Genomic DNA, 17,383 nt, shown 5'->3' on the forward strand with positions numbered 1-17,383 from the left:
GGCTAGCATTAGGACAAATTTTATTCATTCAGGAGATTTTCGGTTACACTGGTAAGAGGAAGGGGTGACCGTTATCACCACTTCTGTTTGCGCTGGCTAGTGAATCCTTGGCTATTGCGCTCTGGGCATCAGGGGTGTCATCGGGCATGGTAAAGGGAGGCTGGGATCGTAGAGCCTCGCTGTACATGGATGACTTGTTGCTGTGCATTTCCAATCCGCTAGAATGTATGGATAGGATAATGGGCATATTGAGATGTTTGGCACTTTTTTGGGCTACAAATTGAAAATGACCAAAAGTGAAGCGTTTCGAGTGAACGCCCTGGGGAGAAGGGTAGATTTGAGTGCCCTAACATTTAGGTTGGACAGGAGTAGGTTTCAGGTACTTACATAAATGGAATCTGGCCGACTTGGTGCAGATGTGAAAGGCATCTGAAGAGGTGGCATGCACTCTCACTATTGTTAGCAGGGAGGATGCAGATGGCCAAGATGAACGTCCTGCCGAGATTTTTGTTTGTGTTTCAGTCCCTCCCGATATTCCTGCCAAAGGGATTTTTTTGTAAAGTGGATAGGTTAACCTCGGAATTCTTGTGGGCTGGCAAGAGGCTGCGGTTTCGGGGCGTGTTTTGACAAAGTGGGGTGGCTCCCGGATTTGTTGTATTCTTACTGGGCGGCAAACGTGGAGAAGGTCTGACGATGGTGGTGGGAGGAGGGGGTGGAGTGGGTGCAGGTGGAGAAGATGTCATGTGTGGAGTTAAGATTTAGGGCTCTGAAAGGCCCCCTCTTTTGATGTCCCCGGGGAGCTATACACTGAGTCCGGTGGAGTGGCATCGCCCTTAAATGTCTGCAACCAGCTTGGTGGCATTGGTGTGGGGGGATGTCGGTGCTGCCCTCTATTTGTGGGGAATGCTGGTTCACCCCGGCAGGGATGGATGTCACATATAGGCGTTGATGTAGGAAAGGGGTGGACCGGGTGAGGGACTTGTTCGTGGAAGGAAAGGTTTGCAAGGTTGAGCGATTACCATTGTGGAATTTTGTGCTGAAGGAAGTGTCCTTCGTTTCCTCAGTTACTGGTGTGCTTACTGTTGGACAGGTTGTTATCGCCAGACTAGTTGGGGGATGGAAAGATTGGGGGTATTTAGGGATGGCTGGTGGGCACAGGGAAAGCACGAATTGAGGAGATTAAGCGGAAGCGGGAGAAGGAGCTGGGCATGGAGTTGGGTTGGAAGGTTTGGAGTAAGTTTATGTACCGGGTAAATGCAATGTTGTTCTGTACTAGGGTGAGCTTGGTACAGTTCAAAGTGGTGCATAGGGCTAATATGACACAGGCTCGGCTGAGCGGGTTCTTTCCAAAGATAGAGGATAAGTGTGGGAGATATGGAGGGGGGGGGCTAGCAAATCATGTCCACATGTTTTGGTCATGTCCAAGTTTGGTGGGGTTTGGGGCCCGATATTTGAAACATTATCGTAAAATGTGGGGGTGGGGATGTTGGCGGGCCCTTTGATGCCGATCTTTGGGGTGTCGGGGCTGTTGGAGGCGAAGGAGGATTATGTGGTGGCCTTCGCCACTCTGATTGTCCGGCGGCAAATTCTACTAGAGTGGAGGTCGGTGGAGCCACCCATGGTGTTGGCATGGCTGGGGAATGTAGCAGAATTCCTTAAATTGGAGAAGATTAAGTTTGCCCTGGGGGGGGGGGGGGGGGGGGGTCAGGGGTCAGGGGTTAGGGGTTCTTGGTGAGATGGAGGTTGTTCTCGTCCCTGTTTGAGGATTTCTTTGTTGACAGTGGGTAGGGGTGGGGTGGAGGGGTAGTGTAAAGGAGAAAAATGTCAAACTGGGAATTGTGTTATGTTCTTGAGAGAGTTTGTATACTCTGGCTTGAATAAAAATATTTTTTTTAAAGAATTTATGTCGTGGGGGAGTCTACCAACTCTTGGTCGTAGGTAAGAGTTGCAATAAACCTCATTTAACCATGATGATGTATGTGCTGAAATAATTATGTGCATGGCACTTGATAGAAGTCTGTGTGACAGCGCAGGCACACAGCTTCGAGGAAATACTGTTCTACATTTTTTAAACTATCTTCCTAAAGTACTTCACTTTTCTAACCCACTCTCGTCTCCTTCATAGCTTCATAAAACTTGTAGTTTTGCTTTTGACTGCCTTCCGAACTTTACTATTGTATTTCCTACTTTGCGTTCTATAAAGTGCCATGAGATATTTTGATGTTTAAAGGCATGGTGTAGCAGAAAGTTGGAGTAAATATTTTGATATTCCAATTGTGAAATACTTAACAAATTCAAATAAAGTAGAAACTTCGAGGAATTTATTTTTAATAATTCTTTATTTCTCCAGAAAATAAGTATGGATGGAGAAAAGACTTTGTATCAGGATTTCATCTTTCATAAACGTGTACTATTTACCCTAAATTAATTCAGTTTCCTCTAAATTTCTTGAAGGTGGTCCTAACTACTCTATCTGCAACAGTAATCGAGCCAGAATTGCAGAACATTAAGTCTTTCTCTCATCTCGCCTTTCGCTTGCATAGCAATAACACATTTCTGGAATAATAAATAGCATATCTTTCTCTTCCAAAGCCTCATGACTTCTGCTCCTTCTGATTTTATTTCATTTGAGCATTTGTATATTTACTGGCTTTAGTGTACCTGGCCTCCATGGATACCCATTTCTAACATCACACTGTACAGAACGCAAAGTACTGTGAGATCATTTCTGTCCACTCATTCTTTCACCGTCACCTTTAGTCTAATTTCCACCCAGGATATATATATATATATATACAGATCTTTTTTGTTCCTCATTTTTGCCACTCATAACAAATGAAAAATACTCCATCTTGTCTCAGTTCAAGTTAACAAGTTGCTGGCACCCACATTATCCATGCCTCTCTGGATGAAGACCTACATCAATCTTAGGAATACTAGTTTCTTATAGAAATAAATCAATGAATTAATTAATTTTCATTATTCTTCTCGCTAGTTCAAAATTTTACCTAATAACATTTATTCTGTTACCCAGATCACACTATGTCACAGCCCATCATGGTTCAGCGAAGACCTGGTCAAGGTTTCCATGGAAACAATGAAGTCAGCTCTGTTTTGTCTCCTCGTTCGGAAAGTGGTGGCCTCGGTGTAAGCATGGTGGAGTATGTCTTAAGATCGTCACCTGGGGATAAACTGGATACTCGTTTTAGAAAAGGACCATTTGTAAGTAACTAGCTTGCAATTAATTTGGTTTGTGTGAATTGTAAATATTGTAAGACTGATTTTAATTATCTAATTGTCAAACTTCAGTTTATTAAATCTGACCTCTAGTTTTGAATAGTAGTTTTCCTCCACTTTTGAGCCACAGTTTACATTGTCTATGACATTTGGGGAAGTAAACTTCTGTGAATTGTTAATATGCTAAATTTTATATGCAAGTATCTAAAGCATCAAAGCATTGTGAATAAGCAAGAAATACAAGAGCTTGTACATTAAAGTGGTTCTTTATCCACCCTCTTCCTCTTCTAGCCCCTCTGCAATGTTCCTACATCTTCTTTCTTCTCTGTCCTTCAGCTCAGTTGCATTTAATGGTTCCATTTCTACCTGTCCAAAACATTTGCTCCCTCAGTCTGCATACTCAACCGCTAAAGTTTCTCAGCGATCTGTTCTGTCTTTTCATCCACGTGCTGCTCTTTGGTCAGGTCTAAAGTCAGTTTTGTTACCTAAATCTCACCACTGACAGCAAATCATTGTTGCATTAAACCTTGTATTGAAGCAAATCTCAATATGATTCCAAAATTATTATATTTTCCTTTTCATTTGTTTATACAGTATGTCCTGATGCTACTGGAAATATTGATGGTGTAGCTACAAACTTATCGAACCCACCCTGACTAGAATAATAGAATGCAACTCAGATTGAGCAATAACACTGGATATATATTACACCAGTTAGCACCAACTTCATCTCTTGATATGTGGAAATAACATAGGAGGTTTAATTCAAGCAGTCTGTGCAGCTGTATGTCCTTCATATAAATAGTTGCCTTGTGTCTGCTCTGTTTCCATATATTTTTATTCCACTAAGCTTCAGTAACTGGTCTAATTGGTTCTTAAATATTGACATGGTTTCAGCTTCGCTTCATGACCATGCGCTCCACAGTCTCTCAACGTTTTGTCTGCTATTTGCCCATCCCATCCCTATATAATTTCAAGTACCTCCATCAAATCACCCATTAATCTCTTCAAAGGAAAGAGCACCAGTTTTTTTACTTGTATTCCCTCGCATCAATTTTTTATTTGTATTCTCTCATCAGGTAGCGCGCCAGTAAACCAGAACTGTATGCTCGCGCCTCCTATAATGTAGAGCTCAAAACTGCACGCAGCACTCCTCTTACTGAGGTTTTATATAGATTCATCATTATATTTCAATTTTTATATTTTACTCTTCCTGACCTAATATTTATCAATCCATTTCTGCTGCAACTTGATTTTGATTAAACCTTGACTTTGACTTTTGTTTTCGGAAAGGTACCTATTGTAATTACTCTAGTTTTTGTTTTTGATCAGATGTAAGAAAAGCCATTGCCAAAATTTGTAGGAAGAACACTCAAGTCTCAGTAATAATATAGTTCACTGCTTGCAAATTAACTGGTTCTTCATGCATGGGAAATGGCACATGATATAAATGGCACATTGAGTTTGGATGTGAACTGTTGATGTATGATGGGAGATTTTGGAATTGGGTATGGCATATTTGTGCCTCCCCTTTTTTGCCCTCAATTATTGTTTGCACTTGATTGCAGAGACACAGTACAAGGTTTTGAAATGCTTTGATTCTTGACAGCTTTGCATTTGTTCTGTTCAATCGTGAGTATGTTTTGGATGCCACTCTGTACCAAAGCCCATTATTTTATATCCTTTTTTTCTCCTTATCAGCCTAGACTTGCCAACTTTTATTTCTCTGTTCGCATATCCTTTTGTGCTCCCAGTTCCTATCCCAACCAGTCTTCAAGTTCTCCTGAACCTGTCTCATGCCTAAATCACCTTTGTGGTTCTCTGTATGCCACTCTTGACATTTTGAAAATGCCCCATTCAAGGCACCCATCACTTTTCTTACAAGCAGTTACCTTAAAATTACCTATCATCCTGTCTAGTTAGCAGCTTCACTTAGAGGATTACTGGGGTTAACCACTCCAAGCTCCTTCCTGTTCCACTCGATATTGACTCTGTCATCACTTCTGGCCTGGCTTCACAGCACTTGTTCCATCCAATTGTCACGGTGGCAGTATAGCTTGCTCATCACACACCATCTCACACCATGTCCTTCTTTCCCCCTCCACCACATGCTCTTGTTCCCTCAACCCCACTCTTAGCCTCAACTGGTAGACTGGTACAAAAGGTGAAGTCACACGGGATATGGGGTGAGCTGGCAAGATGGATACAGAACTGGCTAGGTCATAGAAGGCAGAGAGTAGCAATGGAAGGGTGCTTTTCTAATTGGAGGGCTGTGACTAGTGGTGTTCCGCGGGGATCAGTGCTGGGACCTTTGCTGTTCGTAGTATATATAAATGATTTGTAGGAAAATGTAACTGGTCTGATTAGTAAGTTTGCAGACGACACAAAGGTTGGTGGAATTGCGGATAGCGATGAGGACTGTCAGAGGATACAACAGGATTTAGGTCGTTTGGAGACTTGGGCGGAGAGATGGCAGATGGAGTTTAATCCGGACAAATGTGAGGTAATGCATTTTGGAAGGTCTAATGCAGGTAGGGAATATACAGTGAATGGCAGAACCCTCAAGAGTATTGACAGTCAGAGAGATCTAGGTGTACAGGTCCATAGGTCACTGAAAGGGGCAACACAGGTGGAGAAGGTAGTCAAGAAGGCATACGGCATGCTTGCCTTCATTGGCCGGGGCATTGAATATAAGAATTGGCAAGTCGTGTTGCAGCTGTATAGAACCTTAGTTAGGTCACACTTGGAGTAGAGTGTTCAATTCTGGTCGCCACACTACCAGAAGGATGTTGAGGCTTTAGAGAGGGGGCAGAAGAGATTTCCCAGGATGTTGCCTGGTATGGAGGGCATTAGCTATGAGGAGCGGTTGAATAGACCCGAGTTGTTCTCACTGGAACGACAGAGGTTGAGGGTCGACCTGATGGAGGTCTACAAAATTATGAGGGGCATAGACGGAGTGGATAGTCGGAGGCTTTTTCCCAGGGTAAAGGGGTCAATTACTAGGGGGCATAGGTTTAAGGTGTGAGGGGCAAGGTTTAGAGATGTACGAGGCACGTTTTTTTACACCGAGGGTAGTGGGTGCCTGGAACTCACTGCCGGAAATGGTGGTGGAAGCAGGGACGATAGTGACATTTAAGTGGCATCTTGACAAATAAATGAATAGGATGGGAATAGAGGGATACGGACCCAGGAAGTGTAGAAGATTTTAGTTTAGACGGGCAGCATGGTCGGCACAGGCTTGGAGGGCCGAAGGGCCTGTTCCTGTGCTGTACTTTTCTTTGTTAACTCCTTTTGATCAATACAGTCTGTTCTATACTCTGCCTTAAGAACATTCTTCCTCCGATAGGGAGACAAAAACTGCACTCATTTCTCGGTGTGGCCTCCCCAAGACCCTGCATAATTGCAGCAAGCCATCCCTGCTCCTGTACTGTAATCCTCTCGCTATGAAGGACAACATACCATTTGCCTTCTTTACTCCCTGCTGTACCTGCATGCTTACCTTCAGTGACTGGTGTTGAGGATACCCAGTTCCCATTGCACATTCCTCTCTTCTAATATATGACCATTCAGATAATAGTCTGCCTTCTCGTTTTTGCTACCAAAGTGGATAACCTCGCATTTATCCAAATTATACTGATCTGTCATTCATTTACCCACTCACTCAACTTGTCTAAATCACACTGAAGGATCTCTGCATCTTCCTGACAGCTCATCCTCCCACCAAACTTGGTATCATCTGCAAATTTAGAGATATTACATTTTATTCCCTCATCTAGATCACTGTTGTGAATAGCTAGGGTCCCAGAACTGATCCCTGCGGTACCTCACTAGTCACTGTCTGCCAACCAGTTTTCTTACTATTTCAATACGTTATTCCTAATGCCAGGCGCTTTAATTTGACACACTAATCTCTTAGCGGCACTTTGTGACAAGCCTTCTGAAACATCAAATATACCACATCCATTGGCTCCTCCTCGTCAACTCTACTTGTTATATCCTCGAAGAATCCCAGTAGATTTGTCAAACATGATTTCCCCATCATAAATCCATGCTGACTCTGTCCGATCCTGCCATTATTTTCTAAGGCCTCTGCTATAAAATCTTTGATAATGGATTCGAGAATTTTCCCCACTACTGACATCAGGCTTACTGGTCTATAATTCCCTGTTTTCTCGATACATCAGTTTTTAAATAGTGGAGTTACATTAGCTACCCTCCAAACTGTTCCAGAGTCAATAGAATCCTGGAAGATGACCACCAATGCATCAAATATTTCTAGAGCTACTTAAGTACTCTGTGATGTAGATTATCAGGCCCTGGGGATTTATCAGCCTTCAATTCCATAAATTTCCCCAACACCAGTTCTCTACTAATATTGATCTCCTTCAGTTCCTCCCTCACACTAAACCCTGTGTTCCCCAACATTTCTGGTATCTGATTTGTGTCCGCATTTGTGAAGACAGAACAAAAGTATGTGTTTAGTTGCCACTCAGCCATTTCTTTGTCCCTAATATACATTCCCCTGTTCCTGACTGTAAGGGATCTACATTTGTCTTCACATACCTATAGAAACTTCTACAGTCAGTTTTTATGTTCCCTGTAAGCTTCCTCTTGTACTCTATTTTCTCCTTCTTAATCAATCCCTTGGTTCTTCTTTGCTGATTTCTAAACTTCTCCCAATCCGCAGCCATGTTGTATTTCTTGGCTAATTTGTATGCTTCTTCCTTGGATCGAATACTATCTCTAATTTCCCTTGTAAGCCATGGATTGGCCACCTTTCCCATTTTACTTTTGTGCCAGACAGGAAATAACAATTGTTGCAGTTCGCCTATCGGCTCCTTGAATGTTTGCCATTGTCTATCCACTGTTATCTCTTCAAGTAATGTTTCCCAATCGGTCATAGCCAACTTAATTTCCTTTATTAAGATTCAGGATCTTAGTCTCAGAATCAACAACTTCACTCCACCTTGATGAAAAATTCTATCATATTATGGTCACTCATCCCCAAGGGTCTCATGCAAATAGATTGCCAATGGTTCTCGTTACACAGCACCCAGTCTAGGATAGCCCGCTCTCTAGTTGGTTCCTCAATGTATTGGTCCAGAAAACCAAACTGTATACACTCCTGGCATTCTTCCTCTATGGTATTGTGGTTAATTTGATTTTCCCAAACATATATGCAGGTTAAAATCACCCATAATTACAGATGTTCCTTCATTGCATGTGTCTCTAATTTCCTGTTTAATGGCATTACCAACATCACCACTGCAATTTGCGGGTCTCTATACGATGCCCACTAATGTTTTTTGCCCCAATGTCTTTCTCAGCTCTATCCTTACAGATTCCACATTATCAGCTAATATCCTTCCTCACTATTGCATTAATTTCTGCTTTAACCAGCACTGCCACTCCACTACCTTTTCCTTTTTGTCTATCCTTCCTAAATGTTGAATAAACCCATGACACTCAGTTCCCACCCCTGGTCACCCTGCAACCATGTCTCCGTAATCCCGCTTATATCATACCCGCTTAAATTTATTGTGCGATTAGTTCATCTGCTTTATTGTGAATGCTCTGCATGTTAGGGCACAAAGCCTTAAAGCTTGTCTTTTTAAAATTACTTGCCTCATTCCCAATGTTTTTGAACCTGGCTCTTGGTTTCTCTGCCTGTCACTTTTCTGAATCTCCTTTCTGTCTTCTATTTTTGTCCTTGTTTCCTCCTCCCCTGCCATTTTAGTTTAAACTCTCCCCAACCACTTGAGCAAATTACTGCAGATGCTGGAATCTGAAGCCCAAAGAGAAAATGCTGGAAATCTCAGCAGGTCTGACAGTATCTGTAGGGATAGAAGAGCTAACATTTTGAGTCCAGATTACTTTTTGTCAAAGCTCATCTGGCCATCTGGATTCAAAACGTTAGCTCTTTTCTTTTTACAATTGAATCCCCCATAACTATTGCATTCCCATACTTTTTACTCCTCCCTTTGCAGCAGAACCAACCGTTGGGCAATGAATTTGGCTGTTGCTACTTTCCCCTTAATAGTATCCAAAGTGGCATATCAGTGGTATTTGAGCAAATCAAAGCTTTGAGCTCTCCTACCATGACTTACCCCTTTAAATTAAATCTTTGGCAGATGCTTGATATTAGATTAAATCCAATTCTCTATGGCCCTTCTTTCTTTGTCCTTGTTACTACCAATTATAGCTCTTGCAGATTACAAACCTCAAAGTATTTCAAACTATGTGATAAAAGTTATAATGACTTACCGACCTTACCTACTACTTACCAATCAGCTCTCCCTTATAGCCTCAGCTGCAGCAGGGCAATACCCCTCTCTGATGACTTAAAAGTTTCAAAGCAAGGACAAAAAGTAAAGAGCACCTCTTCACGCTCTGCACCGAATTCCCATTCTGTATCAAATTCCCACGTTTAAAACTGACTCTGCGCCCCACTCTGGATATGGCCTCTCCCACTGCTCATGCAGTGTCCACAAGTTCCATCTGAGTTTCTTCCTGAGATTCCCTCCCTTCTTTCCTCTATGAATTGCTCCATCAATCCGCTAAACATCTGCTGAATTTCTCCTCCTTCACTGCGGTATTCAATCATCTATACTAAATTACCTCTGTGAAGATATCCTGAGGTATGTTTTTATATTAAAGGCATAGAAGCTGACCTAAAGAGGGCCAGTAGTGTTTAGTTAATTCATCTTTTTGCCCTTCTTTATGAGACTTGTGCTTGTGATAGTTTTGTTACAAGTCGAAGATTTTACTGAAGGCAAAAGAAAGTAAATTAATGTAGTTCAGATCTTTTGTGCATCTCCTATTTTAGTTGCTCCACCACTGGCAACTTTGTCTTCAGCTGGCTCTGGAATTCTCTCCTTAAACCTTTCCACTTTAAGACACTCAGTTTCAAATTTTGCTTGACAGCACTCGTGTAAAGTGTCTTGCAAAGTTTAATTGTGGTAAAGGCACTATATAAATCCAGGTTGTAGTAAGTGGGTTTAGGGTGAGTTCTTGATCTTGACTGGGATTCTAAACACCTCAAAGTATATTAAAAAAATATGTGAGCAAGGCCCAAATTTTGCACATTGGGTTACCATGTCATAACAGCAAATTCTACCATTCTATTGTTGGGTAAAGTCCAAGAGTGGACCCAGATAAGAATAAAACAACTTCAAAATTAAGCTGAGTCGCAATGAGCAAAACGTTTTCTGCTACATGCAGTAAGTATCCTGATGGACTGTCAAGTGCACGGTGATAAAAATTGCCTTTTGAGAGCTCCAGGATTTTTGTCAAGCCCCTTGTTTTGATTTTAATTTTCAAAGACATTCTGTGGGATTTTTAGGATATAATTTGAGCTTTCAAATATGGCATAAAATGAAGTAGGCAACATTTTGATGGAAATCATAGGGAATGTTTAAGGCAAAAATGTGTGCACATCATGAAGCCTATTCATTTCTGCTGAGTCTGGTGTGTAAATGGGGCTGCTGATAGTGTTGCGTTCCCTATATTATTTTGTGTAATGTAGTCCACATGGTCGAATCAGTTGCAGGGATCAAATACAGGGAAGATAAAACATTTTGCTTTTGGTACCTTGAAGAAATGAATGTTGTAGGACAGTTCAAATGTAACCAAAAAGGTGCAACTGAAGCTAGCTGAAAAGACGACTCAATAAATATACCTTGGATGAATACAAGTCCAGGTGTTTGTTTTAAATTAACCTTTTGCATAGATCACCTGTAGAAGTGGTATTAAGAAAATATGTTTATAGATTTATTTTTATTACCATTTAAAATATTTCTAAAAATGTCCATCTAGCTATTTGCTGCTCACAAGGACTGACATCCAGTGTCTTATATTTCTAATGTATCGACTTACTCAAAGATATCCCTTGAGGATAATTCAGAGGGCGATTATAAATGAGGAAGATCCATGTTAGTTCATCCATCCAGAAGCACCCTACAAGTTGTCCTGTTGTAGTACCTGATTGTTGATTCAATGTATCCAGGGTTTGTCCATTCAAAGTGTAATTCACTCAACGTAAAGAACTTCATATCAGTCTCAAAATGTACATCTTCCAAGCTTGAACCTTTCTCTACTTCGTTTACTGGTCACATATAGCTGTTTATCTGTAAATATCAATGAGCCACTCAGTGATTTGATGCAATGATCTTTCTGTCACCAGTTTCTTATTGATACCAAATTCAAAATCTGACTCCCCTGGTGGCTCATTTGCTCTTCACAACCAGGAAGAGTGGGGGTACTACAGTTAACTCTATACCCATATCAGGGAGCACAAAATAGGCTTGAATTTCTATTGCTAATCACTGGTGACCCTGGCTTGGAAGTGCATGTGTATTGTTCTGTGCGAAAATGAGATCAGGCTCAAATCTCCACCATTAATTAGTGTTAATGACTGTTTAGGATCATACATGGAGAATGGCCATTTGTTTGAGAATAGTGACAGGTGCCCATGGAACTTTACCTTCATTTAGACCCAATGCTTCTAAGTATATGGCTGCCAATATAATTTAAATAAAGCATGTACTTGTAAGTATCTTTGACAGTTATGCATATGTGTTCAGGAAAGAAACATTTGGCAAAATAGCGAAACGTTTATGTTTCCATCCTATCTCTCAATTCTCCCCCCCCCCCGCCCCCGTTTCCATTATTTCGTTTTTTTGCCTGCTGAAACACTTTTAAATGCCCTTCTGCACCTGAGAATTCTAGGCATGTTTTTGTAGACTAGACAATCCTAGACATGTTTTTGTAGATTAGATATGCATGCATTAAAATCAATATTTAACATTAGAAGAAATCATGAAAGAAAGAAGTTACACAAAAGTACAGAAGTTGTACACAAAACATAAAATAAAAACTGAAAATACATGAGCAAGAATCAAGGACAAGGCAACACTTTATTTTAGAATAGAGGAATGTAACCAACGAAGACAATGAGAACATTTTAAAAGTGAGCATTTCAAAAGAAATGCCATATTAATGACCATGCCTAAGCATTGAAAATGAGGATGCTGAATAGTTGACTTCTGTAGTGCATCTGCCTTAGTGGCTTTGTTTCATTAGGGTGCTGGAGACACTGAGCCTGATGAGAATGAGAAGGCTGATCAGAAAGGGAAATCATCACCATTCGAGGAAGATAAAAATAGAGATCTGAAACAAGGAGATGATATTTCCAAAACTAATGGGCTAGTTTTGCAGAATGGAATAGATGCAGACTGCAAGGACTTCAAGTAAGTGTCTCATTTTGGTATTTGTAAATTTCGTGAAGGTTGCTAAATTACAAATTTATTTTCTGAAATAAAGTGTTACCTGTGATCAAGGGGGACAAGCAGTCTGTTCCGAGGCTTAATGATTCCAGCCTGGAGAATCTAACTCTGATCAAATGAGAGTAGTATGGGGAATACCCCTCTTAAAAATAGGACGCAGACGAAGACAAAGTTGTCATTGTGAACCAGCTATATAAGCTGTAGGCTTCATTTGGAAATTTTTGACTTTCAAGATTCTACTGGCATAGCTAATTAGAGTTAATATCTGGATAGACAAAGTCAAGTGATAGCAAAATAAATAGATAAAATTCTGAAAATTTAAACCAAACCTTTTTTTTTATCTTGACAACTCAGTTAATTATATGCTAAATATGTACAGGGTCAGCGTGGACTAACGGCTAACTCAGCTGGCTGGAACAGTGCGGGTTCAGTTCCCATACCGGCTGAGGTTATTCATGAAAGCCCTACCTTCTCAACCTTGCTGCTCGCCTGAGGAGTGGTGACCCTCCTTTATCAGCCATGATTGAATGGTGGAGTGGACTCGATGGGCCGAATGGCCTTACTTCCACTCCTATGTCTTATGGTCTTATGGACCCTCCGGTTAAATCACCACCAGTCAGCTCTCTTTCAAATCTGGGGAGAGCAGCCTATGGCCCTCTGGGATATTGGAGACTTTCATTTTGTTTCACTAATTGTAAGAATCTCTGAATGCCAGCATTAAATAATGCGTTTGGGCAAATTTAAGATTTTGGCTTTTTTCTCTATTATTTGGATATTTATTGATGGTGTTATCGACAGAGAAAGCTCAATTACTGCTTTAAAGGCACTCCCAAGTCATAATGCTTTTTTCCAACTTCAGATACATGACTTAACCTTCTTAAATTGTACATGGTATTGTCATGTTTGGGGCTTAAATTCTTCTTAATTAAAAAAAAAAAAATGTTTTCGTGCCTTAGTGCACAAATTTCAAGTTTCATCCTTTGCATTGAATCACAGCATCCCAACACTGCAGAAGGAGGCCCATCGACTGCACCAATCCTCTAAAAGAGCACCCTACCTAGACCTACTTATCCTCCCTCTCACTGCAACCCCACCTAACTTTATTTTGGGCATTAAGGGGCAATTTTTTGTTTAATAAATATTTTATTGAGGTACTTTTGGTTTTACAACAACAACAAAATAGACCATGTACATGAATTTATAAACATAGTTGGATTTAGTACTGGGTAATGAACCAGGGCAAGTGATAGATTTGTTAGTGGGGGAGCATTTTGGAGATAGTGACCACAATTCTGTGACTTTCACTTTAGTAATGGAGAGGGATAGGTACGTGCAACAGGGCAAGGTTTACAATTGGGGGAAGGGTAAATATGATGTTGTCAGACAAGAATTGAAGTGCATAAGTTGGGAACATAGGCTGGCAGGGAAGGACACAAGTGAAATGTGGAACTTGTTCAAGGAACAGGTGCTACGTGTCCTTGATATGTATGTCCCTGTCAGGCAGGGAAGAGATGGTCGAGTGAGGGAACCATGGTTGACAAGAGAGGTTGAATGTCTTGTTAAGAGGAAAAAGGTGACTTATGTAAGGCTGAGGAAACAAGGTTCAGACAGGGCATTGGAGGGATACAAGATAGCCAGGAGGGAACTGAAGAAAGGGATTAGGAGAGCTAAGAGAGGGCATGAACAATCTTTGGCGGGTAGGATCAAGGAAAACCCCAAGGCCTTTTACACATATGTGAGAAATATGAGAATGACTAGAGCGAGGGTAGGTCCGATCAAGGACAGTAGCGGGAGATTGTGTATTGAGTCTGAAGAGATAGGAGAGGTCTTGAATGAGTATTTTTCTTCTGTATTTACAAATGAGAGGGGCGATATTGTTGGAGAGGACAGTGTGAAACAGATTGGTAAGCTCGAGGAAATACTTGTCAGGAAGGAAGATGTGTTGGGCATTTTGAAAAACTTGAGGATAGACAAGTCCCCCGGGCCTGACGGGATATATCCAAGAATTCTATGGGAAGCAAGAGATGAAATTGCAGAGCAGTTGGCAACGGTCTTTTCGTCCTCACTGTCAACAGGGGTGGTACCAGGGGATTGGAGAGTGGCGAATGTCGTGCCCCTGTTCAAAAAAGGAACTAGGGATAACCCTGGGAATTACAGGCCAGTTAGCCTTACTTCGGTGGTAGGCAAAGTAATGGAAAGGGTACTGAAGGATAGGATTTCTGAGCATCTGGAAAGACACTGCTTGATTAGGGATAGTCAGCACGGATTTGTGAGGGGTAGGTCTTGCCTTACAAATCTTATTGAATTCTTTGAGGAGGTGACCAAGCATGTGGATGAAGGTAAAGCAGTGGATGTAGTGTACATGGATTTTACTAAGGCATTTGATAAAGTTCCCCATGGTAGGCTTATGCAGAAAGTAAGGAGGCATGGGATAGTGGGAAATTTGGCCAGTTGGATAACGAACTGGCTAACCGATAGAAGTCAGAGAGTGGTGGTGGATGGCAAATATTCAGCCTGGATCCCAGTTACCAGTGGCGTACCGCAGGGATCAGTTCTGGGTCCTCTGCTGTTTGTGATTTTCATTAATGACTTGGATGAGGGAGTTGAAGGGTGGGTCAGTAAATTTGCAGACGATACGAAGATTGGTGGAGTTGTGGATAGTAAGGAGGGCTGTTGTCGGCTGCAAAGAGACATAGATAGGATGCAGAGCTGGGCTGAGAAGTGGCAGATGGAGTTTAACCCTGAAAAGTGTGAGGTTGTCCATTTTGGAAGGACAAATATGAATGCGGAATATAGAGTTAACGGTAGAGTTCTTGGCAATGTGGAGGAGCAGAGAGATCTTGGGGTCTATGTTCATACATCTTTGAAAGTTGCCACTCAAGTGGATAGAGCTGTGAAGAAGGCCTATGGTGTGCTCGCGTTCATTAACAGAGGGATTGAATTTAAGAGCCGTGAGGTGATGATGCAGCTGTACAAAACTTTGGTACGGCCACATTTGGAGTACTGTGTACAGTTCTGGTCGCCTCATTTTAGGAAGGATGTGGAAGCTCTGGAAAAGGTGCAAAGAAGATTTACCAGGATGTTGCCTGGAATGGAGAGTAGGTCTTACGAGGAAAGGTTGAGGGTGCTAGGCCTTTTCTCATTAGAGCGGAGAAGGATGAGGGGCGACTTGATAGAGGTTTATAAGATGATCAGGGGAATAGATAGAGTAGACAGTCAGAGACTTTTTCCCCGGGTGGAACACACCATTACAAGGGGACATAAATTTAAGGTGAAAGGTGGAAGATATAGGAGGGATATCAGAGGTAGGTTCTTTACCCAGAGAGTAGTGGGGGCATGGAATGCACTGCCTGTGGAAGTAGTTGAGTCGGAAACATTAGGGACCTTCAAGCAGCTATTGGATAGGTACATGGATGACGGTAAAATGATATAGTGTAGATTTATTTGTTCTTAAGGGCAGCACGGTAGCATTGTGGATAGCACGATTGCTTCACAGCTCCATGGTCCCAGGTTCGATTCCGGCTTGGGTCATTGTCTGTGCGGAGTCTGCACGTCCTCCCCGTGTCTGCGTGGGTTTCCTCCGGGTGCTCCGGTTTCCTCCCACAGTCCAAAGATGTGCGGGTTAGGTGAATTGGCCAATGATAAATTGCCCTTAATGTCCAAATTGCCCTTGGTGTTGGGTGGAGGTGTTGAGTTTGGGTATGGTGCTCTTTCCAAGAGCCGGTGCAGACTCAAAGGGCCGAATGGCCTCCTTCTGCACTGTAAATTCAATGATAATCTATGATTAATCTAGGACAAAGGTTCGGCACAACATCGTGGGCCGAAGGGCCTGTTCTGTGCTGTATTTTCTATGTTCTATGTTCTAGTGCAAAAGCCGTCTTCCTCCTTTACAGGTCCCGCCTTTATTAACCCCCTACACATGATAAGTTTTCCGCAAAGAAGTCGACGAACGGTTGCCACCTTTGGGTGAACCCTAACATTGACCCTCTCAAGACAAACTTAATTTTATCTAAACCGAGAAAGCTAGCCCTGTCAGTTAGCCAGGTCTCCGACTTCGAGGGCTTTGAGTCCCTCCAAGCTAATAATATCCATCTCCGGGCGACCAGGGAAGCAAAGGCCAGAACGTCTGCCTCTTTCTCCACCTGGATTCCGGGATCTTCCGACACCCCGAAAATCGCTGTCAAAATCCCCTAAACTTTGGGCATGTCAAGAACACATGGACATGGTTCGCTGGTCCTCCCGCACACCTATCTTCTACACCAAAGAACATTTTTTTTTAAAATTAAGAACCTGCTCATCTGGGCCACTGTCATGTGAGCCCGGTGAACAACCTTAAACTGTATCAGGCTGAGCCTGGCACATATTGTGGGCGCGTGTCCGCCCAGAGATCATCCTCTATCTGCCCAATTCCTCTTCCCACTTGCGCTCCAGCTCCTCCGTCTGCATCCCCTCTGACCCCATGAGTTCCCTGTAGATGTCGGAGACCTTCCCTTTTACCACCCACACCCTGAAAACTACCCTGTCCTGTATTCCCCTTGGTGGTAGAGCGGGAAGGTTGAAACCTGCCTATGTAAGAAGTCCTGCAGGTACCTAAACTCGTTTCCCCTCGCCAATCCAAATTTCTACTCCAGCTCCCTCAGGTTAGGGTAGCTCCCCTCTATAAACACATCTCCCATCCTCTCAATCCCTGCTCTCTGCCATCTCCGAAACCCCCCAACCATCCTTGCCGGGGCAAACCGGTGATTATTACAGATTGGAGACCAGACCGATGCTCCCTCCGCTCCCACATGTCTCCTCCACTGCCCCCAGACTCTCGGGGCCGCCACCACCACGGGGCTGGTGGAGTACAGTGCCGGCGGGAA

At 42.4% G+C, this 17,383-nt stretch overlaps 1 protein-coding gene across 4 annotated transcripts in view; it reads left to right on the forward strand.

Moving 5' to 3' along the window:
* The window catches only part of LOC140410600 (pumilio homolog 2-like), a 178,300-nt gene that overhangs the window by 75,376 nt on the left and 85,541 nt on the right, over positions 1-17,383 (forward strand). For 3 of the 4 annotated variants that reach the window (XM_072498884.1, XM_072498885.1, XM_072498886.1), the window contains exons 4-5: positions 3,035-3,222; positions 12,319-12,485. In XM_072498884.1, coding sequence (XP_072354985.1) covers positions 3,035-3,222; positions 12,319-12,485 — 355 coding nt within the window. The remainder of the gene's footprint in view (positions 1-3,034; positions 3,223-12,318; positions 12,486-17,383) is intronic. The other variant, XM_072498887.1, reaches the window with a different exon arrangement.

This window comes from Scyliorhinus torazame, chromosome 4, assembly GCF_047496885.1.
Source record: "Scyliorhinus torazame isolate Kashiwa2021f chromosome 4, sScyTor2.1, whole genome shotgun sequence".
Classification (NCBI taxonomy): domain Eukaryota; kingdom Metazoa; phylum Chordata; class Chondrichthyes; order Carcharhiniformes; family Scyliorhinidae; genus Scyliorhinus; species Scyliorhinus torazame.